Source organism: Melozone crissalis, unplaced genomic scaffold (assembly GCF_028551555.1).
Source record: "Melozone crissalis strain CALT ecotype California unplaced genomic scaffold, PUWL_Pcris_2 ptg000012l_1, whole genome shotgun sequence".
Taxonomy (NCBI): Eukaryota; Metazoa; Chordata; class Aves; order Passeriformes; family Passerellidae; genus Melozone; species Melozone crissalis.
The window spans coordinates 2243597-2269248 of record NW_026535790.1 but is presented as its reverse complement, the minus strand read 5'-3'; the positions used below and the strand labels follow the sequence as shown (position 1 = coordinate 2269248).

Genomic DNA, 25652 nt, shown 5'->3' with positions numbered 1-25652 from the left:
GGTACTTGAATTAAGATGTATTATGGTAATATTTGAGGTCATTAAAAGTAATAATCACATTCTTAGGTGGCAGCTAAATCAGTCACTAAAAGGTAAAGTTCCTTTTATTTCAGAGATGGAAAGTGACAGTTTTCCAGCTGAATATCCACAGACAAGGACAAAGCAGGGCAGCAGATTTTCATGTTATACCTCACTCTGCCAATTACGGGTGACTGATTTCCACCTCCTGTTGAACTTTTTTACCCCAAAAATTCTCAGACAGCAGGACCTGGACTTTTCATGGAAATAAATTCTTGAAATAATTCCATATTCTTGTAATTTACGTAACAAATCCTGTAGTTCAGCCGAAAATTCTTCACTCCTTACCTCATTGATATGAGATGAAAGATGGGCAGAAGTCAGTGGATTTCCTCTTTCACAACTTTGCTCTGAAAATCTCAGTCACCAAACAAAGTGTGAGGTGCAACTTTTATGTCATTACTCAATTTCAGCTTTCATAAACTCTCCCTCTGATCCTGAGAATTAACTTTGCTCCTAGTTTCTCCAAGTATCAAATAAAAATGCTCAGCCTGCAATATTAAATTCCCAGGGGTAGTTCATGATCAAGTTCTGGCTGGTGTTTGCCTCAAAAAGAGCAGTATCTGGTTTGTGAGCTTTCTACACTCTCAAGAGGTCATTAATTCCCTTCTGATCCTAATTAAGAAGTAGTTCAGGGGAAAAAAAAAGAAAAAAAACCCCAAATTTTAATTGCATTCCCCTTTTGCAGGTACATTAAATCAAAGAAATGCAGGGAGGCAAATGTGGATCCTGTTGAGAAGACTGATGATAGTAGAGAGGATTTTAAGGTGGGAGTTTTCATCTGTGAAAGTTGTGATGTGTCAGAAAGAATCATTCTGGGCCAGAAAGGACCCTCTGGTTTGTTAGGACACCCCAGCACGTGTGGGATGGGGCACAGCCAGCAGGACCCCTCAGCTCCTGCAGCTGGCTGAGAAGGATCCTCTGCCCAAGCCTGCTCTCAAGGCAGCAATGCCCTGTGCTGGGACAGGGCTGTGTGCCCAGGCAGGGCTGGGAGCAGGGAAATGAAGCCTAAAGCTGCCCTGGGATTGCCCAGCACTCAGTGGGTGACTGTGGCCATCCCTCAGCTCTGCAGGGGGAACTGGCAAGGCAGGGGAACCTTCCCCAGAGGAACTCTTCCCAGAAGAACATTCCCACAGGAAATTTCCCAGAGGAACACTCCAAAGAGGAACATTCGATAGAGGAACATTCCCCAGAGGAACATTCCACAGAACATTCATATATGAACATTCCCAGAGGAATGTTCCATAGAGGAACATCTCACAGAAGAACATTCCCCACAGGAACATTCCACAGAGGAACATTCCTCAGGGGAACATTTCCCCAAGAATAAAAGGAATTCTGCAGAGGAGCATTCCACAGAACATTTCCCAGAGGAACATCCCACAGAACATTTCCCAGAAGAATACTCCCACAGGAACATTCCCAGAGGAAGATTCCATAGAGGAATATCTCACAGAGGAACATCCCACAGAACATTTCCCAGAGGAGCATTCCATAGAGGAACATCTCACAGAAGAACATTCCACAGAGGAACATTCCCCAGAGGAACATTCCGTAGATCATTTCCCAGAGGAACTGGGAAATGATTCCCCACAGGAACATTCCACAGGGGAACATCTCCCAGAACACTTCCCAGAGGAACATTCCCATAAGAATAATCCCCAGAGGAACATTCCCAGAAGAATACTCAAAATGTTCCCAGAGGAACATTCCATAGAGGAACATCTCACAGAGGAACATTCCCCAGAGGAGGACTCCACAAAGGAACATTCCCCAGAACATTCCTATATGAACATTCCCAGAGGAACATTTCCCAGAAGAACATTCCCAGAAGAACATTCCACAGATCATTTCCCAGTGGAACATTTCCCACAGGAACATTCCACAGAGGAACGTTCCCCAGAACATTTCTCACAGGAACATTCCCAGAAGAACATTTCCCCAAGAAACATTCCCCAGAGGAACATCTCACAGAGGAATATCTCACAGAGGGACATTCCTCAGAGGAACGTTTCTAGGAGAACATTCCACAGAGGAACATTTCCCAGATAAACATTCCCAGGGGAACATTCCCAGAACATTTCCCACAGGAACATTCCCACACGAACATTCCACAGAGGAACATTTCCCAGAGGAACATTCCCCACAGGAATATTTCACAAAGGAACATTCCCCAGAGGAACATTTCCCCAGAGGAGCACTCCACAAAGGAACATTCCCCAGAACATCTCCCAGAAGAACATTCCCCAGAGGAACATTCCACAGATCATTTCCCAGAGGAACATTCCCCACAGGAACACTCCACAGAGGAACATTCCCCAGAACATTTCTCACAGGAACATTCCCAGAAGAACATTTCCCCAAGAAACATTCCCCAGAGGAACATCTCACAGAGGAATATCTCACAGAGGGACATTCCTCAGAGGAACGTTTCTAGAAGAACATTCCACAGAGGAACATTTCCCAGATAAACATTCCCAGGGGAATATTCCCAGAACATTTCCCACAGGAACATTCCATGGATGAACATCTCACAGAGGAACATTCCCCAGAGGAACATTTCACTGCTGTCCTTTAAAGCTGTCACGATTCCACTTGTTCTGCCCCTGCCTGCTGACTCTGTCATCACCCCACATCCCCTTGGAAGTGGGCACTTCCACCTGGAGCAGCCAGCACTCAGCAACTCCTCTGCTACTACAAGAGCTGAAGGAAATGCCACTCACCTCCACTCTTGAGCAGGTGCTGCTCCTCCTCCTTCAGCCTGTTCTGGATCAGACGTAGCATGTTGGCTGCTTCCTGCAAGAGGAGGAAAGAGCTGCCTTGGCAAAGCTGCCACAGGGACCAAAAAATGCCCTAAAATTTCCTGTTTTATGGAAAACCAGGTCTGATTTGAAACATGGAGCTCCTGCTCACTTTGTGAGGGTCAGGACATAAAGGCCAGGTCAAGCAGTGCACTGAAATTCAACCTTACATCCCCACTGGGTAAAACATCACTTATCCCATGGAAAATTGGTTTATTTGTTGCATCCCTGCTGCTGCTTTGAAAAGCAGACTTGGGTGGTTGTTTTCAGCCAACAGTCCATTAAACACCAGGATGGTTTGTGAAATGACTGCACTTCCTGACACACATCCAAACCAGAAAATCCACACCTTCCCAAGCTCCAAACCAAACTGGAGCAAACAACCCTACCAATGAGCTGGGAAAGTACAGCCATTATTTATTGTACCAACCAAATGAAGGTCAGTGACACTAAAAAGTCACAGAATGGGACCTTCCCAGCACATTTTAATGACATTTAGCCTAAATTTGGAAAATGCTAATGGTGAAGAGCAAATTAAACATGATGGAGTAGGTAAGATAGGAATGCACAGATTCACGCACAGCCAGAACCCACAACAAGAACAGGTGGCAACAGCTGATAGAAGATTATTCACAAATTTTGCTAATTTTAGTCTCTTCAATTCCATCAGGCAGAGGAAAGTTAATTAATTGTAGACTGAAATAAGATTTTTCTGAGCCTTTGATTTTTCCATGCAAAATATGATTCTAATTAAAAGTTGCTCTGATGTGATCAGACCTCCACACTTACAGGGAAGGAAATGTGGACCCAGCTGGAATATCCATGGGACAGAGGGAAGCAAACAAGAAGAGCATGAAATGTAGAATGGAGCACAAGTTCTTCACACTTTCATGTGGAAATGTGTTCCCAGAAGTATAGAAGCTGAGAAAGGAACCTCCAAGGCCTGTCACTGCCATATTTTCTGAAAAATCTCTTGGCCAGGATTTCCTCTCCTGGGAAGCTGAGAAGCCTCAGAGAAAAATGAAAATAATTATCTGATTGCTTCTCCTGTGTTTGCTGCTTTGGAATGTGGTCTGGACATTGGTTACCAACTGGTCATTGTTTGATTGGTTTCATGTGAATTGTTTTAAATTAATGACCAATCACAGCCAGCTGTGTTGGGACTCTGAGAGGAGTCACAGGTTTTTCATTAGTGTCTTGTTAAACCTTTTGTAAGTATCTTTTCTCTATTCTTTAGTATAGTTTAGTACAGCATATTAGTATAATATAATAGAATAGAATAGAATAGAATAGAATAGAATAGAATAGAATAGAATAGAATAGAATAGAATCCTCCTAAGAGCATGGAGTCAGATTCATCATTTCCTCCCTGTTAGAACCCAGGACATTCCTCTGGCTGCCCTGGAGCACTCAAGACCCTGGCAGGGGCTCAGAGACCTTGGCACAGAATCAAAACCACCAAAACCACCTGTGCCTTTGATTTTAGCCCATGGAAACAATTCCCAGCTTTGTCTGAGGATTTACAAGTCACAAGAGTTTGAGTAGAATGATGGGTAATTTGTCACAGGGTGAAAAAGTAGAATTTTAGGGATTTAGAATGGGGTTCAAGAGGCAAGATGGAGGAATCTGGGCATGTCCTGTCCTCCTTCTTCTTCTTCTTCTTTTCTCCATCTTCTGCTGTGATGGTGACATTTTTTGATTGGTTTAGAGTAGAGACAGACTGTCTAACATAGGTGATAGGTATTGGAATATTATTGTAAATAAAGTACATTAAGTAAATAAAGTTTTTGCTATAAAAAGCCAACACCACCCCAAGGGCAGGGGCTGTGCCACAACCCAACCTGCTGGACAGATCTCAGCAGGTCAGAGAAAGAATGGAACAGATAAGAGAAAATAAACAAAATTCAAATGTGTGTGGAGCTGAGGCAAAATGTTCAGAGTTCTCTAGCCAACAGTGTTTCCTTTGGTCAGTGTTTCCAAGGTCTCCCTCTGCATCAGAAAGTCCCAATACTTCCTCACTGAACCTCACAATTGCTGTTTTTTTTTTTTTTTCTTTACCTCTTCCTCCCAGCCAGCCCTAAGGTTTAAATATGGTCAGAGATTTAAACAATCCCCTGCCCCATTCCCAAGGCAGCCTCCCCCCTGCTCTGTCCCTAGGACAAATGGATACCTGAGGGATCCTCCCCCTCCTGGATCCCAACCCCACTGCTGCAGCCCCCAGAAAGGAAAAACCAGCACAAAAAGAAAAGGACATTTTCCAAATGTCATGGGGACAGATTCATAAGCCAGGAAGCACATTTAGAATGTTCACAGAGCAGTGGAATAATCAGCACAGACATAATCACTGCCTGGCACTGCAATTCCAGGCACACACACGACAGCTGAAGCTGGCAATTCCAATTTAGACAAATGAGAGCTCCCCTGCCCTGCTCCTTCCCTTCTCCCACTCTCCAGCTCTGAGAAAAGCACTTGTGCAGTGACACAAAAGGAACCTGCTGCAAACCAACCCAGCAACACAAAATTAAGGCAGGCAAATTCTCCAGTGCAGCTCAGCATGTGCCCACCCAAGGTCCTGACTGGAGGATGGGATGCTGCACCCGTGGGGGAAACAGCAGGGTGAAGAAAATGGGGTTTATGAACTTAAACTGTGAGAGAAATGAAGGCTAAAAGAATGTTTACCCATACAAATGAACCACTTTCCCCCTTCCTCCAGCCTTTCCTGCTGCCAGCAGCTCAGCTGATCTCATTGCAAGGCAGCCCAGACACTTAACTGGCAGGAAAAATGTTGTTTTTCTGCTGGTTTAGGTTTCTGAATAACTTAATGCACAGCTGGGCAAATGCCACTGTCAGGCCAAGGGACCTGCTGAGCCTTTGCATCCTCCCTTCCCCTGGCTCCATCCCTGCCACATCCTGCAGGAGCTCATCAAAACCTGCAGCCACAGAGAATGTGTTAAAAGGGCAGCTCCAAAGCATCAGTGAGCTGCTGGCTACTGTCCTCAGCAAGTGACATCTTCAAAGAGGGGGCAGAAGGGATGGCAATTCAAAAATCTAGAGAGTAACATGTCACCCTGGTTTTTTTAAGATTTTCTAAGCCTTCTGTTGTTGACATTCTTGTAGTGAACTTTCTCACACACTTGCTGTAAATAACTCATTGGTTTGCATTTCTTTATGGAGGAGGAGAAAGTTGATGGACTGTTGGTTTGTCCAGTGTCATTGGAGAGGTGGCACTGTCACCCTCCAATCCACTGGCACTCTTGGAAAACTATAAATGTTAGAGTCAGAAAATAAACTCCCCTTTTTTCTTCACCTTGAGAACAGCAGTGTGAGTTTGTGTTCTTTCGTATCCTACAGTGACATCAACCAAAATTTATCACTTGATGATTTAAAGGTTTTGAGTGCCTGCAATCATCAAAGCTGCATTTTTGGGCCTGAGCAGCTCCCACCTCCCATGGTGACAGCACCTTAGCAGATGTGATTTTTGGCAGCTCAGCCATAAATGAGAGCTGTTTCTGTTTGAGCTGGGCTCAAGTGTGACCCAGAGCTGTGGCAGGCACAGGAGCTGGGGGTGATGGTCTGGAACACTGCAGGTGCTCCTGGAACACACAGGGTTGCGCCAGGGCTGCTGAAGTGTCACATCTCCCTGCAGTGACAGGGTGACAGCTCCATGAAAACACAGAAGTGTCCCTGTGCTCCTGCAGGGACAGCCTGAGTGCCCTGGGATGCTGGATGGGAAGGAAGCACTGTTTAACCCCCTGCTCAGTCTCTGCAGTAAGCAAAGAGCAGCAGGCAAACCCTCTCTGGATCATCCTCTGCAGTGAATTTTATCAAATGAAGTGGCAGCTCCCACTGGGGAATCACAGTGTCAGCTCAACACAATTTAACTACCAATTAACAAACAAAAATCCAAACAAATCTGCCCCTTCACAACTCCCAGGGCTTTCAGGGTACCAGGGATCACCGGGGCTGAAAATCCTGCTTTAGGGACAGACAGATGGAAATTCTCCTCCATGCATTAAGCAGTTTCTCCTGGGTGTAAATCTGCCCAAAGGAGGAATTTTTGCCAATTTTTGCAGCAAGGCAGGGCTGACACTGAGACCCCTGAATAACCTTGGCTCCAAGGGACCTTTTAAAGTCCCAGCCCAACCTCCTGCTCCATGCAGGACCAGCAGTGGGATCAGATCCCTCAGGGCAGGAGTTTATTGGCTCCTAAAGATCTCCAAGGGAGAGACTGATCAACCTGCAGAAGTTTCCTCCCAGCAGCTCAGAAGGACTTCTCAGTGCTGATGACCTGTCCCTGCTCTCAGCACAAGGGTGTCCTTGGTCACCAGTGATGTCCCCACCCTCCCTTGGTGACACAGAGCCCACACAGACAAGAGCAGCAGGAAATGCAGAGCCCTTCTGAGACACACAAAGAATCTGAATCAAATAAGTTTCACCTGTGTTTACAATCAACTGGGCTTTTTTCATGCCCATTTTCTGCTGTTATGGAAATGTTACCTGCCCAGTACACAAAATAAATGGGTTTTGTAGACTGGAGTTGGAATGAGATAATTCAGATACTCTGCATCTTCTTCAACTGGCAGATGATTTTCCATCTGACTGTGTAAGTATTTGCAATAAATTGTGTTAGAATGTTTTAATGTGCTCTGATCTATTGCTCTCTGCACAAGTAAAACAGTTTTGGGTTCCATTGTGCAGGCTCTGGGCTGGGAGGGGTGGGTGGGGTGATTTTGTTTTTAAACAGAGCCCATGGAGAACATCCCCCAGCAAGAGACCCACAGAAAACTTGCTTTGAAGCCAGTGAGGCAGGATTTAGATAAACCACATGACTGCAAATCCCTCATCCCTGTCCTTTATGGTGCTCCTGATGTTCCTGAGGTCTGAGTTAAACCATAACATCAAGCTGGAATTCATGAGAAATCACGAGACTGAAGACAACTCTGCCCCTGCAGATGGCAAAGCAGCAAGTCTGACAGCTCAAAAGCAGGAAGAATAAAAATGATGCAGCTCAAAAGCAGGAAGAATAAAATTATGCAGTATTTGACCATTTAAAACAGCTCAGCTTTCTCTTTTCTCTTTTTCCTTTTTTATTTTTATTTTTTTTGCTTTAGCTAACCTCAAAGTTTTGGTTGTTTTTTAAAAAAACAACAGCAGGATTTTTAATATAAAGAATTTGTGCCCTGCAGCCAGCTGGCAGACACAATTACCACTAAAGAGAGAGGAAAGGGAAAGGAGTGGGTGAAATAGGAAGGGAATAAGTACCAAAGCACAGGACAACACCTGGAGCTCAGTGACTTTCTGCATTTGGATCAAGCATTTCAATTTCTGCCTTAGCTATTCCTTTTGTTCTCACTCTCCCAGTCCCAGAAAACTCTCAGTATCTAATGTTTTCATCTCAGCAAGGAAAACAATGTTTCCTTCTGCTTTTTTCTGGAGTGATTTCCATTGCTCTGGGGTACCCTTGAAGGAAGGAAACCAATTTGCTGCTGGATTGAAGGGCTCAGCTCACCTTGACTTCATCTGGGCAGCTGCTCTCTGCTTTGTGACTGAGCAAAGCACCTGAGATCAGCTCCTGCACACTGAGGCAGCTGCTTTTGGAAAGAGAGTGGCCTCTCTTTCAGCAGGAGGGAGATAGAGGATGAGGAGAAACTATTACAGCGACCTGAGGAGGTCGTCAGGGTGAGAGAAGGATGAGAATCTTGTTTGATGATCAGAAGGCTGGATTTATTGATATATAATACATTATTACTATACTAATAGGAATAAAGAGAGAAGTTGCAGAGCTGCTAAGCTAAGAAGAGAATAGTAAAGAATCTATAACAAAGTTCTGTATCCAGGGGCTCTGTCCCCAGCTTGCCCCTGTGATTGGCCCTTAATTATAAACATGGAACATGAACCAATCACAGGTGCATCCTATTGCATGCCACAGCAGCTGATAACAATTGTTTACATTCTTCTTCTGGGGCCTTTGCTTCCCAGAAGATGCACAAATCCCAAAGAAAGGATTTCTGTGAAAAAATGTCTGCGACAAGAAACCATGAGGAGCCTGATGAGAATGTGGCAGCTCTCAGTGACAGGAAATCTGCCAAGGCCAACAGGAAAGGGCCTGAAGCTCCTGGAACCAGGAGGTACCAACCCACCTGGAGCTGAGATGATGTTTCCTGGATGCTGTACTGCAGTTAAATACCTCCCCCAAAATTCCTGCTCTGAATGGGACCATGGCTCTCATTATGTTTGACCAGATCTGGCTGCAGTGCTGCAGGGTTTGTTCCTTTTTATTCTGCTGAGGAATGCTAGGAGACAGACAAGATCCACCTGAAACACTGGGGCAGAAGAACCTTCACCATCAGGCTGGCTCAGCTGTGAGCAGGGCCTTGAATGAAGTCTGGCAGGGAATGATGGTGATGATGATGATGATGGTGATGGTGATGCTGACAAGAAACAGGGCACTGTGAACAGGTTCTGGAATGTTCCTTGTGAAGGCAAAACAAATGGGATCCCACCTCATGTGCCTGAACACAATTGCATCCATTGTAGGGAACACAAGGAGGAATCAGCTGTGATCCCACAGGGGTCTCCTAATAAATTGTGACACACCAGCTCCAGCACTCACATTTATCCAAATAATCAATTAGACCTGTTAGATCACTGCTAAAGGGCACTTTCATCAAGAGGAGTCATCAAAACACCTCAGAAGTTCCTTGAAAAGTTCTTTTTTTTCAAGGACAAATGTGTTAATTAATGGAGCATCTTTGATGCCATCAAGAAAATTAGGGGGAAAGCACAAATGCTTTCTGATGTGAGGCCAATGTTTCATCAAGGAAAGCTAGCAGAGTGAAAAAAACCCAGCATGGGTTTTCATAGAATCACAAAATCATTAAGGTTGGAAAATACTTCTGAGATCAAGGGGATTTTTTGTCAACCATGAGCCAGATGCCACATCCACTTGTTTTTTGAATGTTTCCAAGGATGGTGACCCCACCAGTGCATGTCCCCATGCCTTTCTCTGAAGAGATTTTCCCTGATATCCAACCTGAGGCCATTTCCCTTTGTCCTATTGCCAGCTATGACGACTTTGTTTTGGGGGAAAGTCTTCAGGAAGGAAAACTTCCATCAGGGATGTGTGGCAAAGGTGCCCAGCAGAGCCTTCACATGGGGTGACACTTGTAGCAGAAGGCAGAGCCAGGGAAAAATGGGATTTTTGGCTGATTTACACCAGTGCAGCTCTCAGACACCAGCTCAGGCTGCACAGAGCCAGGCAGTGAAGTGCATTCAAAACCAGCCCACAGCAACTGTTCTAAAATCAGTTAATCAGATTGGTTTCACATTTCTTACACACTTCAAGCTCCCAGAATTGCTTGGCAAGTCCTGACTCCATCCAGCTCCAGCCCTGCAGTACCCATGGATGAAGTGGAGATGTCCAAAACCTGGACATCAGCACCTTCCCACTGGGAACCCAACAGGAGATCACCCAGGGTGAGGAATGGCAGCTTCTCCTTGTTTGTTCTCACCTGTGGGATGTGTTTGCTGACCCGGATCAACTCATGCTCTGTGTGAGCTCTCTTTGCCTCTCTCTAAGCTCTCCCCTCGTGTCCTCACACAGTAAATGAGTAATTTACTCATTTAATCCAGTAGTTCTCCTCCTGGCATGATTCTGGAGTGACTTTTGAATCAATATTAAACCTTTGTGCCCATTTTACTGTGCACAGTGCATGTTTTCTATTGGAATGATCAAACAGTGCACAGCTGGCCCCAGGAGACTGCACAGTCTGTCCTTGGAGGCTCTGGGGACTGGACTGGATAAAATCTGATGCCACAGCTGACCTTGCTTGGGACAGAATGAATGTGTCAGTCAGTGACTAAGAAAGCAGGTTTAAAAGTGATTTAGTTGACTGATTTTCTATTAAAAAAGCCCCAAAAGACAACAAACAAAGCCCAGCTCCAAACTTTCCACCTCAGATACTTCTCTGCACTGCTTGTGCTGGTTTCAAGGCCAGGTTGGAGCACCCTGGGCTGGTGAAGGTGTCCTTGCCCAAGGCCCTGGGTGAGCTCTAAGGTCCCTCCTGTTGGGAAGGTTGAAAGTTGGACAAGGAAGTCTCACAGATATGTGTATGCTTAGCAGAGAGATTTTTAAATGTAGAGTCTGATGAAGGAATAGAGATGGAAGCAAGTTTTGATATAGAAGAAAAGAATTGCTGAGCCAGTCTCACTGGATAACCAAGGAGGCAAAGGGTGTGTTAGTTAGAAGGGGTTTTATGGCTTAGAGCAAAGGATAAACCCACCCCAAACAGAAGATGTTTTTACCAAGCAGAAAGAGAGCACAGGCAAACAAGGCAGCAAAGTTGCAAGTAGAAAAAAGGTCTCTGAATTTTCCACTGCAAGGAAACTGAAAAACAACTTCTAGCTTAAACTGTAATGTACTGACTTTTAGTGATTGGAGAACAGTAACATGAATATGGTAATTATAGGAGTTATGATAGGCTATAGGTAAAAGTTAAGGTATAGATTGGTTCTACTGTATGAAGATGCTCAGCAAAGAAAAGTAAATAATGCATTGTAACCAAAAGAAAAGTAAATAATGCAATGTAACCAAAAGAAAAATATATAATGCAATGTAACCAATACCAAAGGGTCTCCAGGCCTGCCTGCAGCTGGAGCTGACAGCTGTAGGCACAGGCTCTGTCACCCACAACCCTGGACTGCTGTAACCTCTTGGATGGAATAAACTGCATTTTGCAGAGCTGCCTGGAGTCCCTCATCCCTCATTTTGGCTCTTACACCCTCCCAACCCAAACCATTCTGTGGTGTCAGAAATCCTCCTGGCCCATGCAGGAACCACAGGGGAGAGCCAAGGGAGCAGAACACCCAAGGGAACAGCACTGAACTCCCTGCTGAGGATTTGTGAGAGTGCCCTTGGCAGGGCAGACACAGGAGGCAGAAGGATTGGGAAGGCACTGGGAGAGGCTGCATGAGACCAGGGCAGGGCACAGGCCTTTCAATCATCTGCCAGCACTGAGAGAAATCTAAACAGAAGGAAAAAAGTTAAAAAAGAGATCCAGGTTAACATTTTCTGCCCAGAATTTTTCACTCAAAATCCTTTCACACAAGAAGCTTCAAGTCAACAATAACACAGACAACTTCATTACTACCTGAAATAAAATGGCAGAAGCTGGACTTCATCCTGTGTATCAGATGTGTTCTGTACCAGCATTACATGCAATGCAAATTTCCCCAAATGCCAACTCTCCATTTCTCCTATTTGCTTTTGTGGAAGGGATGAATTCTAATGGCTCAATAACAGCTCATTGAACATTCCCTTCATGGATTACATCTTTATTGTAGTGAGCTTACAAGTGATCTTGTTTGGATGTGTAATTTATTTGAATTAATGTACAATTCTGGGGTCACTTTGCAGTGCCTGAAGAAATCATTGTCCAAATTAACACTGACTGGAAGTTGGGAGGCACAGCAGTGTCTTGTTCAGCAGCACAGAGCAGTCACTGCCTGATCCCTGCCACACTCCAGCTCCTGAATTATCCCTGCCTGTGGCACAAAGCTCAAGTGTTCAAGGGGGTCAGGATGGCTCTGGCTTTTCAAGGAGAGTGTTTACCACATTAAAGGGCAGCTGTTGGTGGTGGACTTGAGGGTTCCAGGAACTGATAATGGGCTCTGCTGCCTTTTATCTAGAGATAATTCACTCAGTACAACCCCCATTTCCCACAGCAAGAGCATCTTCAAGAGGGGCACACTTCAGTTTATTCCTGATCTCCCACCCAAATGAAGTGGCAGCACCATCCAGCCTCTCTCTAACTCTTGTCAGAGAGGAATCACAGACCTGTTTTTTGTCATTTCTCCAGCTTGAAAACATTTGCACTCCCACTTCCTGCTCCCCAGGACAATGCTCTACCTACTCCTAAAATGACTGGAATAAAACTATTTCCAAACATCTCCCTGGGGTGGGCTGGAGAAGGAAGGGAGGTGAGTAATGATGCAGACAAACCTCTTTAGCAAGGAGGTGACAAACACAGTTTGTAGGACTGTTCATCCATCAGTTCTTTAACACAAAAGAGCAGGTAAATAATTTCTGAATAGACAACACCAGCAGGTTTCACCTCCTGCTTCTGTGGTTTCCATGCTCTGCTCTCCTCCATGGAACAGCAGGAGAGCTCCACTCCAGGTTACCCCAGGGATTAAGAAACTGGAGCTGTTGGTTTAAACACCCTGGTGCTGAGCAGGAGCAGATGCAGGATGCACTCTCTGCAGTTTCCCAGTAGAAGGTGGCCACCAGCAGGGATTTCCAGGGAATGTGGCACTGCCAAGGGCACTCAGACCCTGCTTTGAGGGCAGGTTCCTCCTCAGTCCTCTCACAGATGGAAAAAAAGCCTGAGGAGGAGACTCAGACTCACAGGTCAGCAAATTTAATAAAAACAGGGGAGTCTCATAATGGAGGTTTCCATTGATTTTGGAACTACCTCCTGCTCAAGCAAAGTCCATTCCAAATGGGAATGGAAGTGGATTTCCAGCAGAATAAATGTGATCCCAGCCCCCAGGCAGCAAGGGGTGCAGTTTGTCCTGGGATTTTTTACTTTCCTTGGTCCTGATGTGTGACCCTGCTGCAATGCAGAGCTGGGCCTGTGGGTTATCCCAACATCAGGATCCTCTCCAAAGGATCCCAGAGCTCTGGGAGGAGAGGCAGGGACTGCACAGGGCACTGCCAGCCCCTGCCAAGGCTGCTGCCAGCACATTTAGCTCAGAGACGCATCTTTCACAGCGTGCCACTTCCACAACTCACTGAACTCAGTGAGGAATTGCTCTCACACAGGCAGAAAACTGAGAATTATTTTCCTGCTCAAAGACTCAGACCTCACTGTTTTGCAGCTGATCAGATTATGCATGTTTATGCAAATCAAAATGCCACTCTCAGCTCCTTTTCCCCACTAAATACCTGCAGCAGAGCATAAACCTCCTCAATTTCCTGTACATCATTTTAACACTACCCACTTATGTCATTTGGTGCAAAGCACCAAACATCAATCCTAAATTAAGAGTTATTTTAGCTTTTTTCTTTCAACCTGTTTAAATGTTTCTCAGTGATTTAAATGTTGATCTCTGGGGAAAAATATAAATTGATCTTCTTGATCAGTGTTGTTTCAAGTAATCTGATTGTCTCTATTCTGAGTGAATTTCAAGTGATTTTTGTTACATAATTCAGACATCTAAAGTCTTTGTGAATATTCAAAAGGATAATGCAGGGAAGGCAGGAAGACCATAATATGAACCAGACACTTATTCATCTCCTTCCCAACTGAAGCTGGATAAAAAGAAGATTTTAAACCCACAAAGCAGCACTTTGGAATGCACTGGAGACTGTTCTCATGCATTGCTGCTTCTCCTCTGGAGTCACTGCACAAGAAATTCAGTGAGACAAGTGAAGAACTGAATTTATTAGAGATCAGAAAGTTCTGATTTCTCTTTGTGACAGTCATCCATGGATTTCCAAGCCATGCAGTCAGTGAGAGCTGTTACATCTCACCCTTCACAGAAACAGCTGCTCTCATGACAAACTCACCCTGAAAACTCAGCCCATCCTCTCTGTTCCTTCCCCAAGTGCAGAGGATTTAATTTATAAAAGAATTAGCAGAGATTTATAACAGCAGCAAGAAAGAACCAGCCTGAGAAACCTTTATAGAGGGCTCATAGCCAACCACAGCACCAAGCCCTGAGGCTCAAGGAACCTCTTTACCCTTCAGGGGCTGCTGGAGGCAGAATATGAATTTTTCCATTGCTCAGAAAAGCCTGTAAGTGATTTGGGATTCAATAATCTCTTGTTTAATCTCTAGCTCTGTGATAAAATGAGCTCTGGAGCGTGTCAGACGTGAAGAGCTTGAAGCTGTGAGTCAAATAGTCCTAAATCTGGGATCCTAAGGCAAGTTTGTCACCCACTGGCACATCAGATATCCAGATAATCCCTATGAAAACACAGATCTTTGAGCACTGAGTCGATCTGACTGAGATAATTGAACTGATCTCAATTGTTTGCACTTCCCAAAAAGTTCTCCCACAGCTTTAATGGGAGAGAGTAACAACAGAGCCCCAGGAGCAGGCAGGCATGACCTGCCTCAGGGCAGTTGCCATGGTATTGGCAGGGCACTGCAGAATTTTATTTCAGTGGAATAAATGCACACAGAACCTTTTCATCTTCCCTGATGCACTCTCCACACACCCTCCCACCTCCTATCTCCACTTCTCCTTTCTGTGATCATCATTTCTCAGGCAATAATTTCTTTTGTCCTTTTCTCCTACGCTCCACTACCCCTTCTCCTTCTGTGCATTCCCTTCCCCCTGCTCTTATTTTTTCCACATTTCCCCAGTGGTTTCTGTGTCTCAGTGCACCAATATTGGCACCCTTGCACACTGAACTAAAGGCCAAAATAGAAGCAACCAGCAATTCAACAGCCTGTGCTTATTTTACATCTGCTATTCCACACAGCCCAGCAGTGCTGCACCAGGAGTGCTCTCCTGGCACCTGTAAAATGTTTAAAGCAGTCATAATTCAAATGCACATTAGTTAGAAGATTAAAGACTGTAACCAGCTGCTTGTCATGTTAACCTTGTGCTGGCTATTGCAGCAAGCAGCTGTCACAGTGGGAATGGTGAATTTAGTTCAGTGCAGGAAGCACAGACTCAGAGTGGAGCAGATCTGATATCCCTATTTACTATTATGTGCATATTAGAAGCTCTGCTAAAAAGAGTTTAATGAAAAGGGGATTTTATGTGGGGAGGGCAGGTTGCAAAGGGTAAGTCACAACACAGTCTGTTTATTTAGAATTGCATGATTAGTCATGAAGGCCTGTTTACTGATAATTCATAGAATCAATCATGGAATGGTCTGAATTGGAAGGGATCTCAAAGCTCATCCCATTCCATCTCCTGCCATGGCAGGGACACCTCCCACTGTCCCAGGCTGCTCCCAGCCCTGCCCAGCCTGGCCTTGGGCACTGCCAGGGATCCAGGGGCAGCCTCAGCTGCTCTGGGCACCCTGTGCCAGGGCCTGCCCACCCTCACAGGGAACAATTCCTGCCCAATTGTCACACACATGTTTTATTAAAAATCCTTTTCTTAGGATTTTTTCTCCTGAGAAGCTGAAAGGCCTCAGGAAAAAAATGTAAACAATGGTTATCTGCTGCTGTGGAATGCAACAGGTGCATCTGTGATTGGTCTCATGTGGTTGTTTCTAATTAATGGCCAATCACAGTCAGCTGGCTCGGACTGTCTTGGTCAGTCACAAGCCTTTGTTATCATTCTTTCTTTTTCTATTCTTAGCTAGCCTTCTGATGAAATCCCTTATTCTATTCTTTTAGTATAGTTTTAATGTGCTATGTATCATAAAATAATAAATCAAACCTTCTGAAACATGGAGTCAACATTCTCGCCTCTTCCCTCATCCTGGGACCCCAGCAAACACCACCACACCCAATATCCCACCTAAACCTCTCCTCCTTCACTTTGAACCCATTCCCCCTTGTTCTATCTCCACATGCCCTTATAAACTCCATAATGATGAAAAGAAAAGCAGTTTAAGCAATCCCAAACCAAAGATAAAGGACTGAGTGGCTAAGAACATCCTCATCCCCGTGTCCAGCACTTCATGGCACTCCTCAGCTGAGATTACACACAAGCAGCATAAAAACAGTCTGAAAATACCTTAGGAGAAAGCAGCTGAAGAGGAAAGTACTTCTGGGGTGTCCTCTGAGAAGCACAAGAAAGAATAAGCACATTCTCTCCAGGGAAAAGGCAAATGCTGAAGGAAATTGCCAAGTTATTCTGGCATTACATAAGCTAATGCCAAAACCACCTTTTTGAACTGTATTAGCCTGTGCTGTCCTTTAAAAGAGAGGCATTCATTCATAATCCAGAGAGAATTTCAGCCCCCAAATCTGAAAAATCCCTGAAAATTGGGTTTTTTAGAACAGCCAAAGTTCTAATAGCTTCTGTGTCTAAACAACTGAAACAATTCCATCTTAGAAACAAGGTAAAAGTGAATTAACTGTGCTGAATCTTTTTACAAAGCAGAAAAATAAGACCCAATCTTTGAGGAGGCACAGCTCATAAATCCATACCTTGGCACAGAACTGCAGGAAGATGGATCAATTCCATGAACAGCACCAAGAAACAGAAGGAGAATAAACAAGGTAAAGGAGGCAAAGGAAACTGCAAAGACAAAAGGCCCTTGTTTAAATTCCTTGGATCCAGGAGTAAGTTGTGCATGGCAGCTGTCAGTAAGTGTGAGAAACTCACTGGAAAGACAAATCATGTGTGGACTGCTGCCTTCTCCAGGTGATAATGGCCAAATAATTGTGGTTTTTAATCCTATATTTCAGCAGGTGCCACATCAGACAGGCAGGTGCTCAGCAGGAGCTGCTTCATCACCAATGAACTGTTGGGCTCAGCCTCACCACCAGCCTGGCAGTTCTTTTAGCACAGATTTGTCAGCCCAGTGCCTGGCAGGAGCCTCCCACTGCTCACACCCCAGCCACTGCTCCCTGGGACAGGCAAAGCACCAGGAGGCTCAGGACAACACCAGGAGCCACATGGGGCTGGACAACACAGCATGGAGAAAACACCTTGAAAATGTACACAGCCAGCAGCTCTGGAGGGGCTGGGATGCCTCAACTGCTCAGTGGCACTTAATTAAAATCTTGAAATCACTTTGCTAATTGGGAGCTGCACTCTGGCCCAGGTTGGTGGCTGTGGATACCCAACCACTCTGAGTCCAACTGCAGCACAGAGCAGGCTCATTATTCAGCAACAGCATCAGGCTCTCAATCAGAACAAAAACTCCTGAAAATGTGGATTAAATCAAGGAGAGGGGCCCAAAACCAGAGCTCAGAACAGCACAGGGAGTGCTGGATTAATCTAATTACTCTGCTGATGCTTTTTGCTGGCAAGCTCTTTAGCAAATACACAGCAATGATAAAAGAATTGCCTCATGCTGCTACTGCAGAAGTTAATTAAGATTTGTTTGGTGGAACAAAAGACAAATCAGGGTTGGGGAAAAAAAAATCAACATAATTTTCAGTGTTTCTGACAGCTGGAGTGAGTGTGTTTTAAAATAGATTAAATGTAATTATCCTTGTTATTTTTTCCTCTGTTGATGCTGAAAATGACACAAGATTATAAACTGTAGGACAACAAGCAAAGCATTGCTTTGGAGCAAAATGTTCTATTTTTTTAAGCATGTAATAACCCACAGTTCTTCACCATAAAGCAGCCAAGCAGAATCTGAAAAGCAGATCCAGACTGAAAGAAGTGACAGACACATCCTTGTGCTCCAGGCTGGCCAGAGATTAACCCAAAAGGGATTAAACAGTGCATCCCCTCACTGGTTTGGAAGTGCCCCAGCAAGTCTCTTGGTTTAGTTGGGACCCAAATTAGAATAATGGAATGGGTTGGGTTGGAAGGGACCTTAAATCTCACCCAGTGCCACCCCTGCCATGGCAGGGACACCTCCCACTGTCCCAGGTCACTCCCAGCCCTGCCCAGCCTGGCCTTGGGCACTGCCAGGGATCCAGGGGCAGCCACAGCTGCTCTGGGCACCCTGTGCCAGGGCCTGCCCACCCTCACAGGGAACAATTCCTCATTCCCAATATCCCATCCATCCCTGCCCTCTGGCAGCGGGAGCCATTCCCTGTGTCCTGTCCCTCCATCCCTTGTCCCCAGTCCCTCTGCAGCTCTCCTGGAGCCCCTTTAGGCCCTGGAGGCTGCTCTAAAGTTTCCCTAGAGCTTTCTCTTCTCCAGATGAAATTCTTCAGCCTCTTTCAGTCCCCAAGTGCTGGAGTTTGATTTTGAGAACTGACATCTCATAATGGCTTCAAATTCCAGTTTGGACTCCAGCACTTCTGAATATTTGGCTGGAAGAGGGACACACACACACACACACACACAAACACACAAACACACACACACACACACACACACACACACACACACACACACACACACACCCCCACACACACACAGAGACACACACACCCCTCTTCTTCTGCAGCAAAAGCTGCCTGAGTCACTGCTCCTGCCCACAAAGAGACGGTCACAGTCTCATCCTTTTATATGTTCCAAGTATTTTTAGGTACAACTGGTAGAAATGTGCAAAGCAAATCAATTGTTTTTTTGTCATCAGCTTTTATACTTTTTAATTCTGCACTAGACTGAAGCATTGTTCCCTGCTTATCCTAGGCAACCACAAGCCCAACCATATGGGTAGGGTCCCAGGAGTGTCAGAGAAAGGAGAAAAAAGGGAAATAAAGTGTGCTCTCCATATTCTAATCACGGCACAGCCGTGAATGACAAAGGCTTTTTCTTTGTCTTATTATCTTTTAACAAAAATCCCCAAAGAGCTGAGCACCAACTCATTAACAAAGTTCTGCACTTGAATTCATAAACACTTTCAGGTAGCTCAGTTCAAAGCATTTCTCCTCTGGCTGTGAAGTCTCAATGGCATTTGAACAGAAGGGATAAATCAGATTTTAGGCTTCACTTCAAAATTATGATTTAATTGAAGGCTTTTTTTTGAGTGGGGGGTAAGGATATGGTGAAGAACTGGAACAGAGAGCTGGAAGTGACTTCAGATAGGAGATGAAAAAACTTGTACAGAGCCAGTGCTTGTGAAGAGAGGCTTGATGGGAAACTGCTTCACAGGGATTAACAAGGTACCAAATGCCCACACCAGCTTTGAAAAGATATTTTATCCCTCAAGCAAATAATGCAGCAAAATATTTGAGACTTCTCAACAGATGGTTTTTCCTGTATCCAAAAGGTGGTGGTGGAATGAGGAAGCATGGATGAACAATGGGTTAATTGGCTGCACTAATGAGGCCACAGCTCAGTGCTGTGTCCAGTTGTGGGCCTCTTACCACAGAAAGGACATTGAGGGGCTGGAGTGGGACCGGGGCACTGGGGAAGGGTCTGCAGCACAAGGAGAAGGGTCTGGAGAATTCCTGAGGGAGCTGGGAAGGGGCTCAGCCTGGAGAAAAGGAGGCTCAGGGGAGACCTTGTGGCTCTGCACAGCTCCTGACAGGAGGGGACAGCAGAGGGAGTCAGGCTCTGCTCCCAGGGAACAGGGACAGGACAAAATGGCCTCAAGCTGTGCTGGGGAGGTCCAGGTTGGACATCAGGAGGAACTTCCTCGTGGAAAAGGTTGTTAAACACTGGAAGGGGCTGCCCAGGGAGTGGCAGGGTCCCCATTCCTGGGGAAAGCCTGGATGTGGCACTCAGGGCTCTGGGCTGGTGACAAGGTGGGGATGGGTCCCAGGTGGGATTCAGTGGCCTCAGAGGTCTTTTCCAACCCCATGGATGCCGTGATTCTGTAATTTCAGGTTCAGCACACCCAGCAGCATTAGATCCCAGGGGAGAGGGTTCACTCAGATGTGTTTTCAATGAAGAACAGAAGACAGAGTGGGTAATGACTGTGAGAAAGATGAAAATAAAACAAGAAGCTGCTGGAAGCTGAAGGAAAAGCCAGCTGAGAGCACTGCAGTCCAGCAAACCCCAAAGAAAAGTCTGGAACAAAACAGGATACAGATGAGATTATCCATGAGGAGAATGACACTGACCTGACACTACTCAGCAAGTCAAGAGAAGGCAGAATTTTGCCAAACAAGAGTGAAGTCTGTGAGGGGGCAGATCCCAGCACATCTGATTTCCTCAGTGTTGCTCTTGGCTGTTTCTATTGATACTTTGAGGAGACTGAAGAGCCTTGTGCTGAGACACCCTTGTACATCAGCACACAATAGGAGTAAACATCCATTGTATGCAGCAAAAGGAAGATCAGAAATTCTGAAAACATTCTTCATGAACAAAAGCCAGCAGCTGAAAATGAGTCAGGGGGCAGAGACTGGCAAGAGCCATCAGTGAACTGGTTTAACTGGTTTCACTTTAACTTGAGCAGCTGAGCTTGGCCAGGAGCAGCTACAGTCACTGCACTGTCCCTCACCTGCCAGTGACTCAATCAACTCCTGATGTGCAGCTTTGGAAAAGGAGATTAAAACATTTTCTGTTGCTCTGCAGGCTCTAAGTCCTGCTGAGCATTCCCAAAGTGTCCTTCCTACCTCAAACATCTCCTGCTCTGTCCGTCTGTGGTCATCCAGGAGCTGCTCCATGTAGGTCAGATTCCTGAACTTCTCCAGGTAAGTGCTGTACTGCCTCTGCAGCTGCTCCTCAATCTTCTCATACTCATCCATGAAAGCAGGCCTGGGAGAGCAAGCACAGGGGACTCAGTGAAATCTGCCCCATCCCTGGGAGAGCTCAGGGCCAGGTTTTATGGGGCTTGCAGCAACCTGGGACAGTGGGAGATGTCCCATGGCAGGATTTGGGATGAGAGGAGCTTTAAGGTCTCTTCCAGCCCAAGCCATTCAGTGGTTCTAGGGCTCTATAAATATTGCTCTGAAATACAGAATTCTGAAATGCAATTTCAGCTTTGCAGCTGCCCTTCCATATCCACTAAACCAAAAAAACTCCTTTTTTTAAGGTTAACTTTGGTTTTGCAGCTGCCCTTCCATATCCACTAAACCAAAAAAACTCCTTTTTTTAAGGTTAACTTTGGCTTTGCAGCTGCCCTTCCATATCCCCTAAACCAAAAAAACTCCTTTTTTTTAAGGTTAACTTTGGCTTTGCAGCTGCCCTTCCATATCCACTAAACCAAAAAAACTCATTTTTTTAAGGTTTCACACTGCTTCAGAGAATAAAAGCTCAAGAAAAGCCCCTCACTAAACAATCCTGTGAATTACACGAAGCAAAGAGAAGGATTTTGTGTACAACTCCCTTTTCCTTTCACACAGGCACAAAGGCAGCATTTTGGCCCCCTCAGAAGGCAATGTTAGATTATTTATCCTGCTGTTCCATAACTGCACTAAGTGTGTAGATTTTGCTGGGGACTTCCTTGCTACAAAAGTGTCCTGGGTCACTACAGGGTTAATTAAACATTATGATGAAGTGATGGTGTCATTACACCCGAGAGCTGAGTGATGCACCCCAAAATCCACTGCTGCTGCTCAGAGCTTCACACCCACCCAATCCACATCCTGCAGAGTGGTGCTGATAAAACAGGGATGTGAATCCAGGTCATTCCTTCCACCACTCCCTTGCCTAATAGTTCCTCTTTTTTAATATTGGGTCAGATTGGAGATTGTATAAACCTGCAAGTTAATTAAGGGCCAGAAATCAACCCAAACTGTGAACCTGAACACTCCAATGGGGATTGCAAGGAGGGAGAGGGATTCAGCATGAGGGGACTGCAGTGATAGGACAAAGGGGAATGGGTTCAAAGTGAAGGAGAGGTTTAGAGTGGATTTTGGGAATTAGGAATTGCTCCCTGTGAGGATGGGCAGGCCCTGGCACAGGGTGCCCAGAGCAGCTGTGGCTGCCCCTGGATCCCTGGCAGTGCCCAAGGCCAGGCTGGGCAGGGCTGGGAGCAGCCTGGGACAGTGGGAGGTGTCCCTGCCATGGCAGGGGTGGCACTGGATGGGCTTTAAGGTCCCTCCCAGCCCAAACCATTCCATGATTCTGTCATTCTATGAATCTTCTGGCAGACTGTAGCAGTGCCCAGAGGATCTGATCCTAACAAGGGCTGCAGAAGGAATTTTCCAAACTGGTGGTGAAGACCAGAAGGCTGTGGGCACAGAGGGGCTGCTTGCATCAGTTCCACCCTTTCTGTTCCCTGTACTCCTCCCTGCAGTAGGCAACAGTTCATGATCTCACCGAACACTCTGCAGGGTCTGCAGCCTCTTCTGGCTCCTTTCCAGCTCCAATTTTCGTTTTTCAATCTTGGCTTCCAGATTGGCTTCATCCAAAGCCACATTATTCAACATGTCTTTGGTCTTTTGGACTTCTTCCTGAAAGAGAAGGATGGTGAACCATGGCTGGCACTGGGATAATTACATTTATCTTTCAGATGCTGAACATTGTTCTGGATAATCTCATCTGTGTTTACTCAAGAAGGCAGTGGAAATTCAAAAGTTCTTTGTGGCCAGGATAATGAATTAACTGGACATTTGCAAATGTAAAATACCTGATTTTTTTTTTTTTTTTGCCAACATTCTTAAAGAAGGAAAAGCCCCACAGCTGTAACTTGAGTTTTCCTCCTCACTGAGGAAGCAGCAGAAGGCAGGAAGAAGCCTCTCTTTTGGCATCATTAAGGTCTTTTTGGATTTTATCTTAATGGAATCATTCAGGTTGTTTCCAACCTTAATGATTCCATGATTCTCTCTGAATAAACAGATGAGAAATGCATTTGTTTCTTGGTACTATTTTAGGGAATTTTAAGCTTCCATAGTTTGTTTCTTTTCTCTTCAAAATACAAATCAGTTTTATAAAGAACTTCCTATATCTGAATATCTTCATCCTTTCCTAAGTTTTGTTTTATCCATATTTTTCTTTCAAAATCTGGGAACCATATTGAACATTTCAGCATGTGCTACAAGTACCAGGAGGTAAAATGGGAATATTCCAATTGATTCAAATGAGCTGAGTACATCCAGTGTGCTCAGGCTCAAGAAAAAGAAACCATGAGCATCTTTTGAGGGAGAGAGAGGATTCCACTGCTGGAATTCCAGCTGTGAGTGTTGGTGCTGCTCAGCTCCAACAGGCCATTCCATGAACTGGGCCAGGATTAATGAGCTGAGTGTGTGCCAGTGCTGTGTGCCAGGAATTCAGTCCCTCTCTCATGGAGAAGAGGAATAAGAAATGTACATTAACAACATTTAATAATTCACACAGGTTGTGAGCAGGAGCAAAACATAAGGGAAGATTTCCTGGAATCTCTCTTGGTTATCCATTGGTTGTTTAAAACCTGGAACTCCATTCCTGTAGTCAAACACTTGGACTGGATACAGTTTGCAGTGAAATAATTGAGAGGGAGTTCATTAACTGGGAGTTAATTGACTCCGTCCTCACAGAGTGCAGCTGAAGGCTCAGAACTTCAGGAAGGCAGGCACTGGAGCAAGGACAGAGCTGGAAAATTCAGGACAGACACAAAGCCCTTCCCAGCAAGCAGCTCAGGGTGCCCTGGCAGATCTCAGTGCCACAGTGCAGCTCTCACCCACCCCTGGCCAGCTCAGCTGCTCCCACAGCCCAGGCACCTCTGAGGTCCCTGCCTGCAGCCCTGACTCTGCAGAGGTCACAGGGCTCACACAAGGTACAGGGTGTAATTTCTGGGCTGATTTGGGCAATTTTTATCCCTCCTGTAGGGAAATAAAAAGCCCTGCTTTGGAGTGAAGCCCCTAACAGAGGCAGGGAATGTGACTACAATGTGTTTTCCCTCACAAGAGGGGCTTGGAGCAGCTCTGAGATGCATCAACTGCAGCTGCAGGTGATGGCTTTGGCACTCTTTACCCCAGGCTGTTGATAAAAAGAGCTAATTTCTTCTTGCAGCAGAAAAATTATAATTTTGCAATCAAATAAATGATATTTTGCTTACCAGAACGCTGTTAATGGCAATTTTCATCACCTTCTCAGCCTCATTTATCTCCAAAGGTCTGCCAAGAGATTCTGTCCTTGCTTCCTATGAAATAAAATGAACCAATATATTTAAACACTACACAAAGGAACTAATTTATGCAGAACTGAGAGTGATCAAGCAACAATGATAGGATCATCTGCATAATAAATGGGGTAGGATTTAGTGTTTATTCACCGAGGCTGAGATGATTTAGAGACCAGGAGATGATGAAAAAGTGAGTTGAGATGAGCAGGAGGGAGCAATCAAGGCATCTTTCCCAAACGAGGTGAGTGCTGTGTCTGACTGCAGCTATTCTTGAAGGCAGATTTTTGGCAACTGCTGTGATTTTACATGGGGAGCACAGAAGATTCCATCACCTGTACAACCCATGAAAACACCAGTGCAGGTGGAGGAGCTCAGTGTCCCAAAAGTGTGGAGCTACAAGGACTACAAAGGCACCAAACTGTGCCAGGCAGGTGGATGTCACAGACATCTTTTATGAAAAATCCTTTCCTTAGGATGTTTCCTCCTGAGAAGCTGAAAGGACTCAGAAACAAAATGTAAACAATGATTATCTGCTGCTGTGGAATGCAGCAGGTGCATCTGGGATTGGTCTCATGTGGTTGTTTCTAATTAATGGCCAATCACAGCTGGCTTGGACTCTCCGTCTGAGACAGAAGCTTTTGTTATCATTCCTTCTTTTTCTATTCTTAGCCAGCCTTCTGATGAAACCTTTTCTTCTATTCTTTTAGTATAGTTTTAATATAATATATATAATAAAATAATAAATCAGCCTTCTGAAACATGGAGTCAGTTCTTCATCTCATCCCCAATCTGAAAACCCCTGTGAACACTGTCCCAGGTGGACACTGAGCACGGACCCTGCCAGAGCTCCAGGAGCCTTTGGACAATGCTCCCAGGACAGGCTGGGATTATGGAGTGTCCTGTACTGAATAATCTCTGTGGGTCCTTCCCACCCATGATTCCATGTGCCTCCCATGCCCATGTGAAAATTGCACACTGCAGATGTTATGGGCATCTCTGCTTCTGACAACTGAGTGAGTCAGACTCCTCAAAACCCCCCAGTGATCCTTGTTTAGATCCTAAAGGATTTTAAAAATCCCTCTCAGCAGATTTGGGGACACAAGGGTTTGGCTGTGCACTTGTCTAATTGATGTTAAACACTGACCTGGTCATTATATAAAAACTTCTGATTAATAGCTTGGCACTGGAAGGGAGGAGAGGGAATTTTGCAGCTCCATAAAACAATCTTACATTGG

General features: G+C 45.2%; 1 protein-coding gene across 4 annotated transcripts in view; it reads right to left on the bottom strand.

Moving 5' to 3' along the window:
- The window catches only part of CLUAP1 (clusterin associated protein 1), a 63848-nt gene that overhangs the window by 19079 nt on the left and 19117 nt on the right, over positions 1-25652 (bottom strand). For all 4 annotated transcript variants that reach the window (XM_054270659.1, XM_054270660.1, XM_054270657.1 and 1 more), the window contains 4 exons: positions 24352-24435; positions 22635-22768; positions 20987-21128; positions 2802-2874 (listed from right to left, as the gene is read on the bottom strand). In XM_054270659.1, coding sequence (XP_054126634.1) covers positions 2802-2874; positions 20987-21128; positions 22635-22768; positions 24352-24435 — 433 coding nt within the window. The remainder of the gene's footprint in view (positions 1-2801; positions 2875-20986; positions 21129-22634; positions 22769-24351; positions 24436-25652) is intronic.